The sequence below is a fragment of the Alexandromys fortis genome, unplaced genomic scaffold (genome assembly GCF_014885135.2).
Source record: "Alexandromys fortis isolate MF-2015 unplaced genomic scaffold, M_Fortis_MF-2015_v1.1 scaffold_18, whole genome shotgun sequence".
Taxonomy (NCBI): Eukaryota; Metazoa; Chordata; class Mammalia; order Rodentia; family Cricetidae; genus Alexandromys; species Alexandromys fortis.
This window is the reverse complement of record NW_026067897.1, coordinates 14,716,904-14,740,003: the sequence shown is the minus strand read 5'-3', so window position 1 is coordinate 14,740,003 and position 23,100 is coordinate 14,716,904. Positions and strand designations below refer to the sequence as shown.

At 47.2% G+C, this 23,100-nt stretch overlaps 1 protein-coding gene across 5 annotated transcripts in view; it reads left to right on the top strand.

Annotated features, from left to right (window-relative positions):
* Nucleotides 1–23,100, top strand: part of Palm2akap2 (PALM2 and AKAP2 fusion) — a 301,240-nt gene that overhangs the window by 207,552 nt on the left and 70,588 nt on the right. The window contains exon 1 of one of the 5 annotated variants that reach the window (XM_050118994.1): nucleotides 16,212–16,235. The exons of the other annotated variants lie outside the window; for them this stretch is intronic. Coding sequence (XP_049974951.1) covers nucleotides 16,215–16,235 — 21 coding nt within the window. The 5' untranslated portion in view covers nucleotides 16,212–16,214. Of the gene's footprint in view, nucleotides 1–16,211; nucleotides 16,236–23,100 lie in introns of those variants that run through there. 5 annotated transcript variants of the gene reach the window in all.

Below are 23,100 nucleotides of genomic sequence, written 5' to 3'. Positions count from 1 at the left end.
CTCTGTCCCTGTTAGCTTTGCTGTCCTGAAGATCATGACCCAGTATCACAAGGGAAGACCTACAGGCAGGAGCTGATGCATGGGGGAGAGCTGCTTATTGGCTTGCTCCTCAAGGCTTGCTCAGCCTACTTTCTTACAGAACCTGGGACCACCAGCCCAGGATGGCACCTCCCACAGTGGGCTGAGTCCTCTCCCAGCCATCGTACGCCAAGAAAATTCCCCAACAGACTAGCCTACGGGCCAATCTGATGGAGGCATTTCCTCATCGCTTCCCTCTTCCTAGGTGGCTCTAGCGTGTAACGAGTTGACCAAAAAACTGACCAGCACAGATTGCCATATTAAGAAACACGACTTAGTGTAGACAGATTGCAGTGTTTCTGACCAGTCTCCTTTAGTGAGTTTCTCAGAGACCTAGAAGGATGTTGTAGTGTCCAGCAAGGACAAGGAAACCGATCTTTCCCCTCCAACCTTGTGTTTGATCCCTCCTGGCTCCCTTCCCTATCCGTCCTCTTTTTTTTCCTCTTCCTGCTCTGCCAGGGCAGGACTCCACAGCACCCTTTCAAGATCTGGCATTTACATTATGCTCTAGGAATTTACCAAGTCAACTCTTGCTTCTCGTAAACAGCAACTCACAGCCAGGCTGGCACCTAAGAGAAACAATGGGATGGTCTCCATGGGCTGGCTGGCAGCATCAAAGAGGGGTTCACTGCAACAACACACCTCTTGCGTTGTGTGATGATTGCGCACACACAGACACACACACACACACACACACACACACACACACACACACACACACACACACCGCATCCCAGCCTAGGAACACAGATACATCCTCTCTGAAGGTGGGCTTACTCCCGACCATGCAGGAAGTAAGCAGAACCCAGGGCCCAAATCACTGATCTCAGAGGTCTCTGGCAGAGGACCGCTATTAAATTTAGATCTTTCTAGAATCAAGTGGTAATAGAGTTAGCCGATGGTATCATTTGTGGGAAAGGAAAAGAAGCTGAAGATGGAACTAAGAGGAATAGCTTGTCTTTTCTTCTGGCATCTTGAAGAGTAAGGCTTTGTTGGAAGGATGGCGCTAGAGGCGACCTTGGATCGAGTGGGATTTGGAGCTGATCCTAGGATGAGACTGCCCTGCTTAGGGGTAAAAATGCTCCATCAGTGTGTGAGCTACTTGGAGGCACAATCTGTCCCTGTGAGTGAAGGCTTTCCAATGGAACCAGGCTTCAAATAAATGCCAGATAGCTCCGTTCTCCAACTGCCCTCGGGTTAGTTAATTCTGCTTCCCTGTGACCTCTGCTTACCTCCCAGTTATGAACCCCCCAAGCTGGCTCTCCTCCTAAATTCTACATTAGGCTTCCTCAATCTAATGTGGTACCCCAGATGACCTTTCCTTCCTTCCTGGCTTAACTCTGCCACGCCAACTCCATTTTGATTCTCTGAGGTGAATCTCTACTAGAAAATAGAAATCAGTGGCGTGTACTCAAAGGAAAGAGACACTACTCTCGTTTCTAGACGTTTCCCCCAGCATCTAGACCCACTGTAGAGTGTTTCCTAAGGCGAGGTCTCGACTCTTGGGCTTGCCAGGTACAAGGAAAATTACAATCAGCTCTGTCTTGCTCTTATGATGACCTCATCATGCATTCCAAAGCATAGGGAGCCTTCAGCACTCGGCCCCGAGGCCTCTCTCATCTGTGAGTCCATCTGAACCCATGGTGCTTGGAGCGCCAGCGTGTCAGTGCGTCATCGCTGGCTCTGTCTCCCGTGAAATACAGACTTCAGGAAAGGAATGCTTCAGTAAAGAAGACAGCAGACTGCTCTCCCATGGGGAAGTCCTCCAAACTGAGACCCTGTGCACTGTAACTCCTGGCCTGATGATATGACTTTGACATATGGGCCTATGACACCTTTTAGATCGCTTTGTAGGTATCCAATTGTCAGGTAGGGTGAACCTAGCTTGTTTGCTTGTTTTTTTTTTTTTTAATTTATTTATTTTTGTTTAACGTATATTGATATTTTGCCATGGTGTCAAGTCCCCTGGAACTAGAATTATAGACAGTTGTGAGCTGCCATATGAGCGATAGGAGTTGAATCTGGCTCTTCTGGAAGAGCAGGTAATTCCTGTAACCACTGAGCCATCTTGCCAAACTTATTTTTTTATTTTTGAGTGCATGTGTGTGTGTGTGTGTGTGTGCACATATACACGAATACATTGTACTCAAAAGTCAAAAGAATCTTCTGGAACTGGAGTTACAGTTATGAACTTCCCAGCGTAGGTGCTAGGAAATAAACTTGGGTTCTCTGGAAGACCAATAAGTGTTCTTACCTGTTGAGTTATCTTTCCAACCCCACTTGTAAGATTTTCTGTATTTTATATTATATTATCTTGAACTTGGGGGCTCTCAATGAAATAGCTGGTCTGTGATGTTCAAAAGTCGTGAGCAGTAATTGAAAATCAATGCGGTGTTCCAGATTGGAAGAGGTTAATGATATGAGACCTAAACGGAACTCTGGTCCCTGAATTGGACCATTTTGTGTGGGGTCTGGGATTCAAGAACTAGAATCTGATGAAGGTTGAGGCTGGCTTTGTTTTTTAGGAAAATTCACGGAGTCAAAACAACGGAGTCGACAGTGGACTCAGAAAAATATTATAGACATGCCATATATTGATTCTAATTTTAAAATCAATCTATTGAGAGGGTCTCATATATGCCAGGCTGACCACTGTGTAGCCTAGGATGACCTTGAATTTATGATCCTCCTGCCTCTGCTTCCTCAGTTCTGGGATGGAACTCCAGGTGTGTATGATCACCCCACCTTGGTTTATGTGTCCCTGGGGATCAAACCCAGGCCTTCATTTCACGCTAGGTAAAGACACCGTCAGTTGAGCTACACCCCGGTAATGTTCTCAGTTTTCGAATTGTAAATAGGTAAAGAAAAAAATATTATTATAAGAAATGCAACATTCTCCTGAGAACCCCCAAAGCTATGCTGTCAGTGGATCGTCTTGGGAAGACACGGGCAGAAGGTTAGGGTGTTAGCCCTGTCACACACCCATCCAGCGCTGCTCTTCTGTGTTGTAAAATGAACTATGTGATATTCCTACCGCAAACAGAATTCAGCGCGCTCAGATTAGACGTCTTCTCTGCACATTCCACGGGTGTGAAGCATCAGGCTGGAACCTAGAAGTGTCTGCAGCCTGACTCAGATGTTTATGTGAGCCATTCCTTCTTGACTATGAAAACACCACTTGCCCATTATCCAAGGGAGATTAAAAAAGGAACGGTAAAAAAAAATGCTAGGCATGGTATCATAGGCCTGCAGTCTAGGACTTGAGGCGCCGAGGCAGGAGGATCCTAAGTCTGAAGTCAGCCTAGGCTGTAGAGTAAAACTCGGTGTCCTAAACAAAGTAAAAGTAACAGCAACGAAAACAGTGCAAAAATAATGAAGAAAATCCAGTCTCTGCCAGTTGTTGGCACGCAGGCTCTAGACTTAAAGATGGCTCCCTTTCTTAAGCTTCTGTTTGTCGTGCTGGGTATGGGCTCTTTTTAAAAATGACAGCCGTGTGTTTGTTTATTTAGTTTGGGCGTGTGTATGTGTGTGTTCTTTTTTTTAAATTAATTAATTTATTATGTATACAGTATTCTGTCTGCAGGCCAGAAGAGGGAACCAGATCGAATTACAGATTGTTTTGAGCCACCATATGGTTGCTGGGTATTGAACTCAGGACCTCTGGAAGAACAGCCAGTGCTCTTAACCTCTGAGCCATCTCTCCAGCCCCCTGTGTGTGTTCTTTAAGTGACTACATAATATTCCACTGGATTTTAGTTAGATGGTTTATGCTAGGGGTGATCTAGTAGCTTGCTTTTTAAGTTTTTATTTATTTAATTACTGTGGGGTCTACATGTGTTGTCCTACATGGGTGGCGGTCGGGGGCCTGAATATGTGTACCTGCATATCCAGTGCCTGAGGAGGACAGAAGAGAACGCTGGATCCCCTGAAACTGTCATAGACGGTTGTGAGTTACCACGTGGGTGCTGGGAATTGAACTCTGGTCCTCGGTAAGAACGGCTAGGCCTCGTAACCACTGTGCCATCTCTCCAGCCCCTTAATTTTATTCTTAATTATATGTATGGGTCTATATCATATCTGGGGGTATGTGCAATGGGTTCACGGTCCTGAAGGAAACCGGGGGGAATCAAGGTCCCTGGAGCTGGAGTGTAAGGGTGCTCTTAGCCACCGAGCCCTCTCTCCAGACCCCAAAGTTTTATTTACTTATTTATTTGGATTTTCAAGACAGGGTTTCTCCGTAGCTTTTGGTTACTGTCCTGGAACTAGCTCTTCTAGACCAGGCTGGCCTCGAACTCACAGAGATCTGCCTTCCTCAGCCTCCCGAGTGCTGGGATTAAAGGTGCGCACCACCACCGCCCGGCTTAAAGTTTGTTTTATTGAGAAAGAATTTTGTTACCTATCCCAAACTAACCTCAACTCACAGCAATCCTCCTGCCTCAGCCTCTTAACTGTTGGAATTAGAAGTGTGTGCCATCATGCCTGTTTCAAGCCACACTTTGTGGGCTGTTTATTCATGTGAATTTATCCTAGCATCTCTTGAGGTGCTATGTTGTAGATTCTGGGCTCTTTTTCACCTCCCTACATAGATTTTCATTGTAGTTTATGGGCCATTCATAACCTGTAGTAGATGTGTACGTGAGGCTGTTGTCCCACAGATACCACCTCAGTATTGGTCTCAGGCTCAGCATCTGTCTCGGGATAGTTCCAGTCATCCTTTTCAGAGATGGGCAGAGTTGGCAGCTGCCATACAGCAAGTGAGAATTTGGAGACTCGGGGGACTCTTGTTAGCTAATGGCAGAAGAGTCTGGCAGTCTTGGGTTTGAGGCTCAGCTTAACTTATCTATCACTGCTGTGTGACAGTGGGTAAAGCCCTTGACTTCTCTGAGCCTTCATTCCTTCCTTTATCTGTGAAAGGGGTTCACCATGACAGCCCTGTAAGAGAGTAGGTGTGTAGACAAGATGAAGGGATACACAGAAAGCACCTGGTGCTTGGTTGGCACTTGGAGACCCTACACTCGGTGGCGGCTTCTGAGCTGTCCGCACCGGCCTGCCCCCCCCTCCGCCCCGCCCCAGGCTGTGTTTTCACAGGCTACTTCCCTCTGTACTGAGGAAGGCGGGTCACATGGGTATCAATACTCTCCCTTAACAGGTCGGTAGCCCCAGAAAGGCAGAGAGCAATCTGCCGACCTGCGCTGTCTGTCACGTGACTGGGGAGGCTGGACAGGAGCTTCGGGTCTCTGACACTTGGGGTGGGGCTCTTCCTTTTTTGATACTGGCTTCCTGTTTCATAAACTGGTGCTGAGTCCAAAGCTCCTTGGGCCAGTGTTGAGCCTGCCCTGCCCGGTTCTCCTCCAGTCAAGGCTGGATTCAGACAGACTTTGTGCATATTTTGGGTTCTGTGGGAAGTGCGGTGTCTGGAGACACTTGTGCTTTGTCGTTGAACACAGCCTTACCCTCAGACAGTGTAAATGAGCAGGTTTAGCTGTACTTCAGTAGAACTGTATTTACTGGAGCCAGCGAGTGGCTGGGCCCGTGGGCTGAGCTGTGGTTATCAACCCTTGGTGCTCAAGGAGCAGGGGGCTACTTGGGCCCGTTGGTGGCAGACACTTGGTTACTGCATACTTAATACATGAGAACTTCTGAGTGTCTCTTTTATGAAGAATCATTCTGAAGTTATTTATGTATGCTTCTGTTTAAAAAATAATTGTATTTAATGAAACGACTTTTATTAAAGATTTATTTATTTATGTGCATTGGTGTTTTGCCTGCATGTATATCTGTGTAAGGATGTTGGATCACATTAAAATGGAGTTACAGCCTGTTGTGAGCTGCCATATGGGTGCTGGGAATTGAATCCATGTTCTCTGGAAGAGCAGTCAGTGCCCCCAACCACTGAGCCATCTCTCCAGCCCCAGGAATTTATTTTTAAAAGCTTTACTTCTTTTATTTGTATGCATGTTTATGTGCCTGTATTTGTTTATGTAGTCCATGTATGTGCATGCAGGTGTTTATGGGGGTCAAAGGCTGCTGGGTCCCATAGAACTGGAGTTGTAGTTGTGAGCCACCTGATGTGGATGCTTGGAACTGAATCCTTGTCATTTGCAAGAGCTGTGAGCACTTTCTGCTGAGCCATCTTTCTAGCTCTGTTTCTAGGTGCGGGTGGGGGTCTCTCCATGTAGCCGTGGTTGTCCTAGAACTTGCTGGCTAGACCAGGCTGCCCTCAAACTTACAAAGGAACTGAAAATGACCTTAAACTCCCTCCTGACTCCACTTCTGGAGCAGAGTGCTGGGTTGACAGGCTTGCACCACCACGCCTCGTATATGAGGTGCTAGGGATTGATCTCAGGGACCAGTACATGCTGGGAAACACTTTACCAACTGAGTTCTATACTTCAGGCTGGCCGTGAAGTCAACATAATCCTCCTGCCTCAACTTCCCAAGTGTTGGGACTGTAGACTTGTATCCTGTGCTAGTCAGTTCTAAGGAATTTCCATTTTAGGAGGTGGGAGGTGGCTGGGATTAAAGGCATGCACCACCACACCCAGCCAGGAATTTAAATTAAAAAAAAAAAAAAAACTTTCATGTTATTTTTGCATTGAAAACAGATTGGGAAAGAGTTTGTATTCTCAAATGTAGATGAAAAATTATTTTCAGGAATTCTGAGCATTTTTTTTTCTATCCGTTTGTTATTTTATTTTGGTTCTCGTGCACAGAGGGTAATTTTCAATTGAACTCTATCGGGAAGATTTGGACAGCTTTTGTTTTAATCAGGAAGACGACATCTCAAGTGCATCTCTCTTTCACCCATGGACCAATGTTGACTCGCATCCTTAAAATAGTGGCTGAAGACGCATTCATTCTTTCAAAGGTCACCTACCACCCTGTGCAGTGTAGACACGAATCAACATGTGGATGTTCATGGGCTGTTTGCTTCCAGAACATTCCTCTGGACAGTGGTGGCCTCCTACCCCCGTGGCCAAAATACATTTAGCTGTGTTTTGTCTACAGACATGTCCAACAATAGCAAGTGCACATGACCACTGGTTTTAGGAAACTCGCGTAGTTCTTTTGAAATATTGACCCCAGCTGAATAAAGATGCCTGTTTTCAAAATCAGTACTCTGTCGCCTTCGGTAATTATTCTGCAGGAGCGTGCCAAGAAATATTTCTCATTTGTGAATCCTGATAACATGCCTTAGAAGTCCCGGTAACGTGCTCAAGGATCAGCTGGAAGGAACAAAGGTCACTTTCTGACTTGCAGACTCCAGACGAGAATGTTGGGGGATGAGGAGGTCGGCCCGTGAGGGAATGCTTGCCCAGTAGACATGAGATCCAGCAACACACACACACACGTGCATGTGCATACACACTCACACACACACACACACACACACACACACACACACACACACACACACACACAGGTGTAACCTGAAAACCTAAAAGAGCTAAAACATAAGGTATTAGATGATCCTAACTTCCGGGTTTTTCTCCTAGCCCAGGCTGGCCTCAAACTCTCTTTGAACTTCTGATCCTCTTGGGTCTGCCTCCTGAATGCTGGAATTATAGGCTTCAAGCATGTAGAGCAGGCCCTCTACTTTCGGGCCACATCTCCAGTTATCACTGTCATTTTCTGAGAGCATTATTACACAGTGCGTCTGCCTCTGTCTGTCCCTGTTGCCGAGAAGTAGGTGCGAGTGTGTGAGTGTGTGTGTGTGTGTGTGTGTGTGTGTGTGTGTTGGAGTTCCCTAGTGAAAAGTTTCTGCACCCCAATAAGCCTCTCCACCAGCGCAATAATCTGAATCAGACCAAATCAAACCAAACTAGAAAAAGTCCAGGTGTAATGGATACCAACTCTCTCAGATGGCTTTCCAGTCCCTCAGAGAGGAGCCGGGGAAGGGAGCCTGGGAAACCACGTTTTTGTTCTGTATGGTGCTATTGAAATACTCTGTGGGAGTGGTCTTGAGCATCTCTGGGAGGGGTCATTGTTCAGTGGACTTTCTCAAAGGTAGAGTCGGGACTGAGGCAACTGCCAGGGAAGGGGGTTTGGGATGGGACTTCCACCCAAACAGCCCAGACTCTTTGGTATGTGGATGCCAGGGACTGGGGTGTAGTCGGAACCCAAACATTTCAGACTCTTTGGGCATATGGACACTAGGGGCTGAGGTGAAGCTACCACCCAAACACCTAGCACGAAACAGACTTTGTTCCCAGCTTGTCATCATTCGGTTTCATGACCATCCATCCAGCAGCCACACTGGGTTTTGAATGAGGCTCCTCTGGGCGCCCATGTGTCAGCCAGGACCGCTCTTAAATCACTTACCATTTGAAGGCCACACCTCATAAGGAGACCAATGTGGGCAATGCAAACAGGCAAAAATGTGGCTTTCAGGATGACAGTGTGTTCTGTCCTCCTCAGGGTGTGGAGACAAAAATCTCTCCATCCCATCGATGTTCATCTTCTATGTGACTGATTCTGTAGAAAATGCCCATGCGCTTCTAACTACTCGGGATAATCAAGAGAGACAGGGAGTGATGCCCGGGGTGACCGCAGTGGGAAGCAGCATCAAATGCCCGCGCTCTCTCCTCTCCTAGATCAAGAAATGGACAGATGTGTGCTGGTGTCCAGCCCCATTTCTTCTCTCTTTGTGTTCAGCTCAGGACCTGATACACACACGGTGCTGCTCACACTCACAGTGGGTTTTCCCCCCCTCAGTTAACTCTGTCCCAGACCTTGAAGGTTCAGTCCTGCCTGGCAGTTTGTTTCCCTTGTGTTTCTAGATCGCACCAAGTCGACTGGAGAGTCACCATGCCAGCTGTTCTTGGCAGGTTCTGATTCTTCCTTTGTGAATGTTCTGCCCATTGTTAATTTCTGGATAAGCCTAAGTTGAACTCCTCAGACTAAGGCGTGAGTGGGTACAGCTGCTGTTCCCACCTGTTGCTGTGTGGGAATGGCTTTGGGGCGATTACAGAAAGGATGCTGCGCTTTTTAATAAATAGGAGGAAGTGGTTCTTCAGATCCTTCACTGCTTCCATTTTCCAGAATCTTCTAGAAAATGAGCATTGGGGATGGAGGGGGAGATAATCATTAATTCAAGGTTTTCCACTGTGAAAGTAATAGATCCAAAGATAGGGTTTCTTTTTTTTTTAATATTTATTTATTGTGTATACAATATTCTGTCTGTGTGTATGTCTGTAGGCCAGAAGAGGGCACCAGACCTCATTACAGATGGTTGTGAGCCACCATGTGGTTGCCGGGAATTGAACTCAGGACCTTTGGAAGAGCAGGCAATGCTCTTAACCACTGAGCCATCTCTCCAGCCCCTTTTTTGTTTTGTTTTGTTTTGTTTTGTTTTTTGAGACAGGGTTTCTTTGTGGTTTTGGAGCCTGTCCTGGAACTAGCTCTTATAGACCAGGCTGGTCTCGAACTCACAGAGATCCGCCTGCCACTGCCTCCCGAGTACTGGGATTAAAGGCGTGAGCCACCACTGCCCGGCTAATAGGGTTTCTTTTTTTTTTTTTTTAAATTTTTAAAGATTTATTTATTTTGTTTACAGTGTTCTGTCTCCAAGTGTGCCTGCAGGCACCAGATCTCATTACAGATGGTTGTGAGCCACCATGTGGTTGCTGGGAATTGAACTCAGGACCTCAGGAAGGACAATCGGTGCTCTTAACCCTCTGAGCCATCTCTCCAGCCCCAGGGTTTCTTTTTTGTTTTGTTTTTAATGAAGAAAACATTCACACCTTGCAGCTGAGTGTTGATGTTTTGGAACTCACTGCGTTAAGAGAACTTCTGGAAAGGCTAGGGTGAGCCCCACACCGTGGCTTGCCTGTTACCTATAATCATGTATTTCTCTTTTCGGAGTATACTTTCCTTAGTGGATGGCAGTCTTAAAATAGAGCACTCTAGTGTCTGCGTTGGCAGGGCCCAGGGTTCTGATAACTACTTGAGGCAATGTTCTATGAATGTCACCCTTCCTCAGAACAGCCAGGGCAAAGGTGTGACAGCCATAGAGCCTGCAGCCCCTTTCCAAGTGTTGCTCTTCCCGTACACAGACAAGGCCTCACACGATGGTGGCGACCCAGGCCAAGGGACAGGAAGGCTTGCTGTTTCCTGTCACTTAGTTCCCACCCAGTTTAGAACCTGGGATCTCTGGCCCAGAAGCTTCTCTTTAATTATTGCCACACCCTCTGATTCTCTGGTCTTTACAGTGAGCTATGGAAACCTTTTTTGGGGGAAGGGGCAGGGCTAAATTTACAACTGTAAACAGAACAAGAAGGGAGGGGGTGTCCCGAAATTTGAGGCAAAAGGCTAAAGGGGTACGTGCAGATGCAGTCAGAGTGAAGGAAGTGCAGACCTTCCTGAGTGGTTTCCACTGTTTGCTGTACACTCGCTGGCTTCCCGCCTTCCGAGCTGATGGCTTAGGACAGTGACGGTTTATTGTGTTTGTTATTTTTTTCCCTCTCTGACTGCCTTCTGCCTTCCAACATTTATTTTGAAGCTACAGTTTTGTACCCAGTCAAACTCTTGGTCAAAGGCCACCAGGGTGGAATTGTATATGTTTTCAGGAAACAACTGTAGCTGGCGAGGAAGCAAAGTAGGAAGGAAAATGGTAAGTGATAACCGAAAGTAGCAGCTGCAGCATAAAAGAGACCGGAAGCTTCTAGGTAGTGATGGCGGGGAACCCCAGAGTGACAGTTGCGTTTCCTGAGTGTGACACGGGTATTGCTTTGTTCATTCGATGGGTGTTCAGAATACCTCCGGCGGGTCCGTGTCGGGAGAGATCTGCAGACATGACAGGAAGCTGAAGGTAAGTTGGTGTGCTGGTTGATTGTCCTTGTCAACTTGATACAGCCTAGAATCACCTGAGAAGGCGCTTTTGTCTTGAAGACAAGATCTCAGTGTGTTACCCTGGCTGGCCTGGGCCTCACTACGTAGACCAAACTGACCTTGAATTCACACCTACTTCTGCCAAGTGCTGGGAGGAGAGTCCTAGTGAAGAATTTTCTAGACTAGGTTGGCCTGTGGGACTGTCTATGGGAGTTTGTCTTGACTGTTGATTGATGCTGGAAGACCCTGGATGTGGGAGGCACCGTTTTATAGCTAGCATCCTAGACTCTCTAAGAGCAGAGAAAGCCAGTTGAGTGGCAGACAATCAAGGGTCCATTCGTGTCTGCTCCTCACTGTGGGGGAGATGTGACTGTCTGTGTGAGTTCCTGCCTTGATTTCCCTGCAGGAATAGTCTATAATCTGGATTGTGAACCAAGGAAACTCTTTCCTCTCTTACGTTATTTTCTGTCATCTTATTTATCAGAGCAGTGGAAGCTAGACTAGTCAGTGAGATGATGTCAAATACGACTCAAAGGCCCGGTGTGCCTATTGCTAGCTCAGTGATGGAGCACTGGGAACAGCGTGGGTGAGGCCTGGGTGTGATCTCCAGGAGGGCAGAACAACAAAACAAAAGCTGAGGAAATACTGTGATTTCACTCTGGAGAAAATAGGATGATCAGGAAAGTTTAAAAACAAAACAATTTACCACGTGTCTCTACTCGAGTTAATGACGCCTCACTGCAGAGTCTTCTAAGTTTCTATGTGGTTATACTGAGAAGGTTTTTCTCATTCTGTAAAGGCATACGTAGAAAAAAAATTACTAAATCCTCAATAAAGTCAGTAAATGTCAACAACTGAGTAATCACAAAAATATATATGCTTATGATAAATCTGTAAAGTTGTTGTTTTAGTCCTGTATCTATATAACTTTAATAAAGGCAGTCACTAAAATTGGAATATGGGAAGGGTAGAGGGAGAGGAAGTGCTCCAGCAAGATGGGTGTGTGAACGGAGAAAGTAGAAGGCAGGCGTGTGGAAAGCCAGGGCTTCCTTCTCGGGAGAGGGTAAAATGACCTGACAGGGACCTCTGGGACAAGGCAAGAAAGATGTTTTCTTGGATACACTAACCATCCAGAAAGTCTGGTGGCGTATGCCTTTAACCCCAGCACTCAGGAGGCAGAGGCAGGTGGACCTCTGAGTTCGAGGCCAGTGGTCTACAGAGTGAGTTCCAGGAGGCTACATAGAGAGACCCTGTCTTGAAAAACTGACCAAACCCAACAAACAAAAGCGTCCTTCTGGGAAGGTGCACAGATCTGGAGTTCTGGTACTGTGCATAAGTATCTGGAAAACTCAGCAGTTGAGATGGGTGTTCACTTGAGAGAAAAAACAAACAGAAAATACGACATTAAAAACTATACTTACTGCAGAGGCAAGGGTACAAAATTTACACAATGTGACCATAGATACGTGTAAGAATAACAAATCCAAAGTTCTTAAGCAAATATAAATATTGAAGAGGGCAAAGGGGAAGCCAATGGATAGTGTGTAAACTAATAAAAGAGAAAGTAATATAACTCAAACACCATATTAAAGAGTCGGGACTGAAAGCATGGATCAGCATCTAAGAGCAGTCACCGTTCTTCCAGAGGACCTGGGTTCAATTCCCAGCACCTATGTCAGCTTGCTTACAAGGCCTCTTACTGCAGCTCCAGGGGATCTGATGCTCTCTTACGGTTTCTGCAGGCACCTGCACTTGTGTGCATACACCCACCCGCAGACACATGCAAACACATGATAAAAATAAGCTGGACAAGCAGGCGTCCACCTTTAACCCCAGCACTCAGGAGGCAGAGGCAGGAAGATCTCTGTGAGTTCATGACCAGTCTGGTCTACAGAGGGAGTTCCAGAACAGCCAGGACTACATAGAGAGATCCTGTTTCAAAACAAACAAAGGAAAATAGTAACAATAAAATAAAGAAGGAAAATCAACTTTTAAAAAAGTAGTAAATGCCTTCAGAGAAAATTACGAAGAGTTAAAGTTGTGTCAGACTGGGAATGAGGGTGTGTGATAAGCGTGTGATGGTCTAAGCCTTAAACCTCACTTTTTATTATTCTTGGAAGAGATAGTTTGTAGGAGAGTCAAGCACGGAACACGCGCTGAATAGTTTTTTGCTGAGGATCTAAAGTGTGTTTGATCCAATCCACGTAGACAGTTCCTTGCAAAGCTGTAGAGAACGGCACTGGGACATTTAATTTTCCAACACGGCATTCCTGGTTCTGGTTCTACTGAGGCTTGCTTTCACACCCGTGAGCATCATTCGCGTGACCCCACCTGTGCGAGTGTGCACTCCTTAGCTTATGAAGTTGGTCTAAATGATGCGGCTGTGTCAGCCTGCCTTTGGCAGCCACATCAGCTGGAACCTCCTTAACACCATTCGGCATCTGGGCACAGGCAGCACTTTCCATCCCTTGTCCTACATAGTGTATTTATTTGTCTCGCAGGTTAGGCCCTAAGAACAGAAAGAGCAAAACACCAGATCCATGGCATTCAAGGCCTGTGGGAGCTAGGATGCTAGGATTTTACACACACACACACACACACACACACACACACACACACACACACACACACCCCACCCATTGCTCTGGCCTTATTTCTGGTGTCCCAGATATCACTCAAGTGCAGCCAAAGCACCAACAGTTATCTGCAAACTTGCTTTTGGCCCCCGCCATTGCTCTTGTTACTCTTCCTACTTCACACAGAATTCTTGTCACTCTTCACCCACACCCCTCACCACCATCGCTCCGGCAATTCTTTTTAGCAGAGATCGCTCTGCCCTTCCTCATTGGACAGTTTATCCAGCTTCCCCGGAGGAAACCTTCCTTGGCCGCCCTCAGCTGGGTGAGGAGTCCCCTTTGGGGCTCTCATCGGGACTGTACGAGCCCCGTTTGCAGAGTCTCAGAACCAATGCGCCAGCCTAATGTTTCAGAGTCTGCCTCTCCCTGGAACTGGTGACTTCCCAGAAGAGTTGGAGGGCCATGTCGGGATCGATTTCTACGGTGTGAATGCTCTTACAGTCTCACTCAGGCCTGGTCACTGGTGTGTCAGAGATCATGTAACTCAGAAGAGACGCGCAGTCTTCACTCGCTGTTTCCTTCAGAACAGCACAGTAGACGGCACTGCTCATGTCTGCCAGTTTCTTATATAAAGAATGCAGAGGTCATTGCTCCCATGCGCTGAACTCAGAGGTGTGTTTCCCTTGCGTGGTGTGTGTGAAGTGCTGGGTTCGATTCCTAGAACCCCAGGGTGGGTGGGGGAAGTTCAAGAACTGTTGGGCTATGTACACTGTCTCTCTATCTATCTATCTATCTATCTATCTATCTATCTATCTATCTATCTATTTAGAAGCAGGGTTTCTATATAGCCCTCTCTGTCCTGGAACTTACTCCGTAGACCAGATTGGCCTTGAACTCACAGAAATCTGCCTGTCCCTGAGTCCTGAGCGCCGCTATTAAAGGTGTGTGCCATCACACTTAGCTCAAAACCTTGTCTCAAAACTCATTAACCCATCCCCACACCAATAAAAAAATAGAATAAAGGGAAAAATAGGTTATTTGTTGAAAACCATGTGTGTATATGCCAAATGAATGACTACTGTCCTGTGTTTTACCTGTTGAAATTGTTGCTGAAGCCAAGACTCAGTGGGCCTGGTGGGAGTTTTAAAAGTAGGGTGGGAATGGGTTTTAGAAATACCTCAAGACATGCAGGTAAAACCAACTGAAAGAAGACCACTGCTCCAGGCAGATGGCATGAACATAGCCAGCCCCAAGGTAGACATTAGTCAGCTCTCCGTTACTGTGACAAAGCACCCGAGCTCATCAAATTAACAGAAAGAAAGGTTTCTTTGGATCACAGTTTCAGAAGCTTTAGAATGTAGCCTTCTGGCTCTGGCCCTGTTACCGTGGGACAGTGGGGACGCAGCACACCATGGTGGGAACATGTGACAGATGAGGCCTATTCGCTTCACAGCAGCAGAAAGCAAAAATGAGACCGCTGGGCTTGGGGTCCCACTAGCGCATTTCCCGTGATTTCTTCTACCCATAGCAGGGGTTTTCCTCAGGTCCCGGTTTCCTCAGCAACAAGTGAGCCTTTGGAAGGCATTCAGTTCCAAGCTAAGGGCATGATGGTGCATGCCTACTACTCAGTAGGCTGAGGCAGGAGGATTATAGAGGCCAACCTGGACTGTAGAGTGAGATCTTGTCTCAAAAATGGTGCGGGAGGGAGACTTCAAGCCATGACATGAAGGATAATCCTGTGGGAGTCCAGTGGCCAATAGATAAGATTGTAGGTGAGGTCAGGGGGTGGGTAGCCCCTTAGCTTTAGAAGAAGCCAGGCAGCCATTTAACCGATGCTAAGAGCAGAATCCCCCCCCCCCCCGCTTCAACTATCAGTTCTCTTGAAAGAAAGAAAGAAAGAAAGAAAGAAAGAAAGAAAGAAAGAAAGAAAGAAAAAAAAAAAGAGAGGGCAATGTAAAATAAAATTTTTTTTAAAATGTAGTTCTCAGCAGAGCTAGGACCTAGCCGGGTCAAGAGGATAGAATCCTCGTCTCCTCTCCTGACAAGAGCATCTGCCCTTTGGTTGCATTCGCTCTGCGCCGGGTGCCCCGCCTTTTCTGTGTCCCTGCCTCACCTCAGCAGAACAGGTTTTCTCCCAGCCTTTGTGGAGGTGCCTTTGTTGGAACCAATGGAGTCACTTCTCTTTACTGTAAACAGTGTCCAGTGTCCCTTCCTTATTGTGGAGAGCCAGCAGCTTTACAAGAAGCAAACCAAGTCTTAAAGGTCACTTTCTGCCATTTACAAGCTTGCGGGTCGCCTAATGAGAAGGACGAAGAGACGCCCTGCTTCCTCGGGACTTTACAGTCTCTTCAATTCAAGGGATAGCCCACATTTGTTAAATCGTAATCAGGCTGATAAGCGTAAGATGATCGTGAGTAGGTGTGTAAAAATAAATACAGTCTCCTCCCCTTTCGTTCGCCCTTGAAGGCTCCAACACGGTTCCAAGCTGTACCTTTGAAGCCGAGGAGCTGGGCGGGTTCACGTTGCACACTCCCTGTGTTTCTTGGGGCAGTGTCCATCCAATACGAGCGCACAGGTGTGAAGCCCAAGCCCCGTCCCACTGCACCTGAGTGCTGTGACCTCACATCTGATCTGTGATCTGGGAAAGAGAAACCCTGGTGAAACTTTCTGAGCAACTGGTTCTCAAGGTTTGGTGTCACCGAGAGGCGGCAGGTCATGATTGCTACCTGGATGCTGTTCTCCGTCTTCACGGTAGGTCGCCTGGGTCACGGAGGTGTCACTGAGAATGTATATCTGGTACGCCTCAAACTCGGAGGCTGATCTCCGCTTTTAATTACATTTGTTTATTTATTTCCAGCTGCAAGTGCTGGAAAGCCCTCAAATGCCAGGACGCAGGCGGCATGGGGGTTTAGAGACAGCTTGTTAGGGAGCTGACTGTTCGCGTCTACCAGGCTGGTCCCATAGGTCCTATTCGGGTCACCAGCCGTGGCAGCAAGTGTTTTACCCACCGAGCCTTCTTCTGACCCACATTTCCCCTTTATTTAGTTAGCTAGTTTGTTTTAGTTTGAGACAATACTCAGTAGCCCAGGCTGGCTTTGAACTCACTACAGAGACCAGGATGACCTTGAACTTACTGACCCTGTTGCCTCCACAAGTAGGAAGATTGAAGGTGCGACCTAATGTACCTGGCTTTTGTAAGCAGGGCTGGGGATGAAATTCAGGACTCTGCAGCTAGGCAAGCCCTCCACCCACTCAGTTACATACATTCCCAGCCCTCCTCTTTATTCTTTTTTTTAATTGCTTATTTCGGTTAGTTCCCTTTATGTCCCCTCCTTCACCACCCCTTTTGAGACAGAGTCTCAAGTCACCTAGGCTGATCTCTTAACTCATTTGTGTGCCAGAGTAGGTAGCCTTGAACTTGAACTTCCCGCAGAGGCCTGGAATTCCAGCTGTGTGCCACTGCACCCAGCAGCCTTCTGTTTCTTAAGGACATCACATGTATGAACTCAAGCCCGGAGTCACCCAGGAAGAAAAAGCACACCCCTGGCACTTCCTGCTCTGAGCCGGTGTTGCGCTCCCGTGGACACTGTGTCTTTAAGAAAGCCCAAGTGAGAAGCTGTGTGACTGCCAATGTTTTGTCCTCCCTGCTTACTGCCCCTTCCTCCTTTCCCTGCAGAGCACTTTCTTTTCAGGGAGGCTGCTCCCTGGGGTTTTCTAGCAGATGATTTAGTGTGTGAAGGTTTCTAAGCCAGGGTGCGGTGATCTCGGGTGCATTGCTGGGAAAGCCAGACTCACGGGGTGTGTGTGTGTGTGTTGTGCTGTGAAATCTGTTCCAGTTATATAGCCTGGCCCTGAAGGAGGGCGCGCGTAATCGCAAAGGATGCCTCCTTTCTCATTGCCTGAAAACAATTCCCCCGCATCCCTTTGCAGACCCTCTGGCCAGGTACTCTGCCTTACGGAGGTTTGGGGGTCATTTTCCCATCTGTGTATCTCAGCCTGGGTCAGAGAGTCAGGACTCTAACCTGCCTGTGTAGAGGTAGTCTTGTAAGGAAGTGAAGGGAGCATGCGCACACGAGCTTTTTCCGGCCACAAAGATGAGCCATTCATTGCTCCGCGGCTCCCACGTTGTTTGAGACGTTGGAAGCAACATGTGATTTGTTGAACTCCTCCTTGGGGAGTTATTATACGTGAGGAAATGGCATGTTTGTTTCTGTTTTAACTCATGAATGTAAAGTGATATGGTGTATGCAATATATATTTTTAAAACCTGAAGAAATGTTTAGTAAGTTTTTCCTCAAAGCTTAAGTGTGAACTTCCAACGCAAGGTCTGATGGTAAAAGCTCTGAAATAAGCTGGGCGGGGGTGGCGCACATTTTTAATCCTAGCACGCAGGAGGCAGAGGCAGGCGGATTTCTTTGAGTTCCAGGCCAGTCTGCTCTACAGAGCGAGTTCTGGGATAGCCAGAGCTACACACAGGAAACCATGTCTCAAAAAGCCAAAGGAAGGAAGGAAGGAAGGAAGGAAGGAAGGAAGGAAGGAAGGAAGGAAGGAAGGAAGGAAGGAAGGAAGGAAGGAAGGAAGGGACAGTGGACTTGGGGGAATTTATTCAGGATTTATCCAGGTTCCTTGTGGCACAGGCTTGTACTCCCAGCACTCAGAGGCAGGAGAATTAAGGCTAGTTTCAGCTGCACAGAGAGTTTCAGGCCAGTGGGGGACACAAGCCTTGTTTTAAAAGTAGGGCATGTGGGGAGGGTCTTACATCCCATACCACTGAAAGACACAGCGACTGACTTCAGGAACCGCGAGGTTCAGGGGTTCCCATGACATCACTGCTGTCCTTTTCTGTATCCAGCCTTTGTTGGTCTCTTGAATTCTCTTCTACTTGTGCCATCGAGGTGACCTACTTCAGCACTGGGCCCTTGCCTCTTCTCAACTGTGCTTCCAAGTCTGTGTGAGTCTCCAAGTGACTTGTGCTGGCTCTGATTGGCTCTGCTGCACCTCTTTGCCCAGGGTGGGAGATGCGGTAGAGATGAGTGTTTTGATTGGCCAGAGCTGGGTCACATGTTCCCTCCTGGAGAGGAAGGTTGTGGGCTTCCTCAGCACCAGGACAGGGGGTAGAGTGTCTAAGGAGTAAATTCTCTTAGGGAAATAGAGGCTTGTGGGTACCAGATGCATAGCCACAAATGACAAACACCAGATGTGTCAGTGTCGTGGAGGAGAAGAATAGAAGTTAAGTGACCGTGGACTCATTAGGCTTGATAGGACTTGAGAAAAGTTAGTTCTGTGTTTATCCATGACAAAGGGATCTGGCATCTGAGAGGAGATGATTCAGCTGTTAAAATGCTTGCAACTAAGGCATCAAGGCCCGAGTTTGGATCCCTAGTACCCACAAAAGCAGGGCAGAGCTCAATACTGTAATCTCAATACTGGGGTGGGGGTAGAGATAGGAGAGTCCTTGGAGCTGGCTGGCCACTCAGTCTAGACAAATGGCTGAGCTACAGGTTTGCTGAGAGACCTTGAACTATGTCACTTTTTCACATCTACTTGTGCACAGATTGGCCTGAGGGGAGGGGACAAAAAAAAAGAGAAGAAAACAAATATTCATTCTTCTCATACATCATACCGATTTCAAGATTCATCTGAGTTGTAGCATGTGTCAAGGTTTTGCTCCCTTTTATAATCAAATAATATTCCGTCGCTTGCATAGACCACACTGAACTTTCCAGTCACCAGCCTGTTAATGGACATGGTTTTGTTTTAGGTTTCTTTTTGGCTGCTGTGAATAGTGTTCCCGGGAATAGGATCTGCGTAGTTCTTGCTTTCGGTCTAAGTTAGGATTGCCATTTTACGTTTTGTGTGTTGGTGTTGTTGGTGTGACCACATCCCTTAGGATACTTGTCTGCTGGTTTGTGTGAATATTTATCCTCGCTACTGACCTCTGCGTTTCCTCTCCCAGCGTGTGGGCATTTGTCTAGTTGGTAAAATGAGGAAAAGGAAAAGGAACGATGAAGCACATGAGATCCGAGAGTGACGAATTTGAGACAGAGAACTCACCATCTCGAGTCGTCTGGCTACTGCTCTATTTCATGTTTGCATCTCGTGCGCACTGTCATTGCAAGACCGTGGCTCCCTTTTGCCTGGGATTCGGCCTAAGAGCAGAAGAATGCCCCCAAAGCCAAGAAAATCCCCGTGGAGACCTCTCTCTCTCTCTGAAAACCATGTCGATAGGGGACACTGTGAGGAGTCCGTTCTTGATAGCAAGGCCCAGGATGGGATTCTTCTTTCCGGTAGTGCAGCCCGAGAAGACACTGGCTGCCCGGGCAGCCCCGAGATGCGGCCTCTTTTGAACTTGACCTGTTTGCATTTTCAGTAGTGCCAGGTCTTGAAACAGAGATGGGCTGGCTCTCCCTTCAGCCACCCAAGCCTGCATCTGGGTTTCTTTGTAATCCTGAGAGATTTCCTTTTACGCCCAAAGTTCTGAAAGGAGACCCCCATCTGGCCTGCCGTCAAGCATGAAAATTGTCCTTTTGTCCTCGCTGAGTTACACAAAGAAAGTGGGAAGGTGGAGGGGAAGATGACCTTTTTTTTTTTTTTTCTAAAGCCTGAAAATGGATGGCTATAATTCTTTCCCTGCCCCCACCACATCTTGTACTATTTTGGGGCACCAGACATTTTTCTTTTTTTCTGGGTCAGTGTACAATGTTCAGCCTTTGCGGTGGAAAAAGGCATGACTATTAAGAGGCTTAGGAGAGACCAGGGGTGTAGCTCAGTTGTAGAGCAGTTGGCTGACAGTCTGTGTTCAGCCTCCTGCGCTCAGGGGTTGTGAAGGCCTTGGAAGGAAGCGGTAAGGAAGCACGAGAGTGCAGTTACCTTGCAGAGGCTGCTTCTTGTCTACCTGTTAGTCATCGCCATCGCTGTGACAGATGCCCAACTTAAGGGGACGGAAGACATGTTTTGGCTGATGGTTTCAGTCTGTGGTCAGCCTGTCCCTTTGTTGTGGGCCTGCGGTGAATGTGAACATCATGAGAGCAGGATCCTGTGGTGGGGCAAATGTCACAACGGCTTGAGCATGCTCCAGGTCCTTCCTCCAGTTAGAGCCTACTTTCCACTCACTCCATTCGGACCTTGAACCAGTCAGTGATGGTTTGATCCGTGGATGAAGGCAGAGCCTTCATTATCCAAGTCCTTCCCCAGAGCCCCATCTCTGGAGGGACTGGATTGTTTACTTTTTCTCTTTGCAGTGACAGAAGAGCCAAGAGAAGTTTTGTTGAAATAGGAAGCGGCGGGGCTGCGTCCCCAACACCCCGGCCGCTTGGCTAGCTTATGCCCGAAATAACAACACACAAACTGTATTCATTTAATAACTGCTTGGCCCATGAACTCTAGCCCGTACAGGCTAATTCTCGCACCTGGACTAGCCCATTTCTAAAGATTGTTTGTAAGCACCCCAAGGTGCGCTTACCGGGAAGATTCTAGCCTATGTCCATTCTGGGTTCGGAGCTGAGAGGAGCTTCATTGCATGCATCTGCCCAGGAGATCGGAGCATGGCGTCTCTGCTCCAGCAGAGCTGTCGGGTCTCTCCGGGAGCAGAGCAGAGTCTGACCTCACTTCCTCTTCCGCCCAGAATTCTATTCTGTTTACTCCTCCCATCTATGTTCCAAGCCATGAGGCCAAGCAGCTGGTTTATTATAACTTAACCAATGAAATCAACAGATTGATATATGACACTCCCACATCAAAGTTTAAGGGACGATGACTTGCGTGCTAGTCAGCGTTTAAGAAGGGATACGCTTCATGAAGGCAGCACGGCATGGCCGGAGCAGGGGGCTGCTGCTTAGTTCCATCATCTCTGAGGTCAGGAAGTAGGGGACACGAATGCTGGTATTCTGCTTGTCTTATTTCGTTCCCTTTGGATCCAGTCTGAGGTCCTAGTTTATAGGATGGTGCTACCTCTATTCACCACAGCTCGTCCGTCCCTCCTTCCAACATACTCCCAGAACTGTGTCTCCTAAGTCTCCTAAGACTGACAATGAGGGAGCCTATAACAATGGGACAAAAGCCTTTTGGAGGCAAGTTCACACAGAGACCATGGCAGATCGGGGACAGCGCATCATTGAAGGGGCTGGTCTTCACCTTCTCAGTGCTCAATCACACCTTTGAAGAAGCAAGCCTCTGCTGCCGTCAGCAGTGCATGTCCATGCGCTTGGCTTCCAGTCATCCAGCAGCGAGCTGCACAATTCTGGGTCTACAAGATGGGGTGTGCCCTCTTATTTTAAACTTTTATGTACTTTTTGTTTGTTTGTTTGCTTGCTTTGTTTTTTAAATGAGGTTGACCTTGAACCTGCTGTTTAATCGAGGGTGAACTGATGATTAGTCTTATTGCACTTACCAAGTACTGGATTCTAGGTGCGTGCCACCATGACCAACTTAAATAGCAATTTTTAAAAGCAAACAATCTGGTGGGAATGCAGCCAAGTTGCAGCGCTTTTATCTGGTATGTGGGAGGCCCTGGGTTCAACTCCTGTTCCTTCAGTTTGGATGGATGATAGATAGGTAGGTTGGTAGGTAGGTAGATGTTATAAGGAGGATGGATGGATAGATAGATAGATAGATAGATAGATAGATAGATAGATAGATAGATAGATAGATATTAGATAGCAAGTCACTAAAAACATTCTAATGCAATACAACCCAAAGAGACACTACACTACTTTGCTTCTTCCAGGCTGAGGAAGGACAGTAGGGATACCAATCAGAATCTGTTTTCAGTAATGAAAACACTGTTTTTGTAAGAGCAGAAAACTTCGTGTGTACACATAGCAAAACACTGCAGCTCACAATACACACGCCCCTGGTCGGAATTGAGGCATTTCAGGTATTTGTGCTGTATGACGTGGCGTGGCATGCAGTGCAAAGTGCACATGCTCTGTGTTCTGACCCACGGCTGCAGTGAGGTTGTGTGACGCACTACAGGGCGTGCACTGCCAGAAGCAGCTCAGCTTCATCGCCAACCTTTGATTTTGTATTAATTTCCGGTCATCACGCATTCAGATGCTGAATCCTTCATGCCCTCCACATTCAGTTACACGACCTCAAATGGAGTTGTGACCCACACTTTAAGAATCTGTGCTCAAACCAGGCAGTAGCAGTGGGCGCCTTTTATCCCAGCACTCAGTAGGCAGAGGCAGGCGGATCTCTGAGTTCGAGTCCAGGCTGAGTTCCAGGACGGCCAGGGCTACCCAGAGAAACCCTGTCTCAAAAAGCAAAGAAAGAAAATCTGTTACTCTACTAAAATCCCTAATACCTGAGGGGGCAGTCCAGTTCCTGGCAGGATGTAATCACCTGAATCTTGATTCCTGTCAAGGGTTAATTGCTTCCATTTGGAAGGCAATCTCGGTTGTAAAGGCTTCCTGTTCTTGGAATAAATACCTTACTCTTAAGGTGCGTTTTAGCTTTGAAGGGGGACAATAGAGGTGAGGCAGATTAAATCTCTTGGCATGGCCAGTTTTTCCAGACACCCTTCAGGTGGTTAAGGTTTCTGTATTCAGAGTTAAACAGGAATCTGCACAGAGGAGGTCAGATGCAATGTGAAGGCAGGCATGCCAAGTTTCACTGT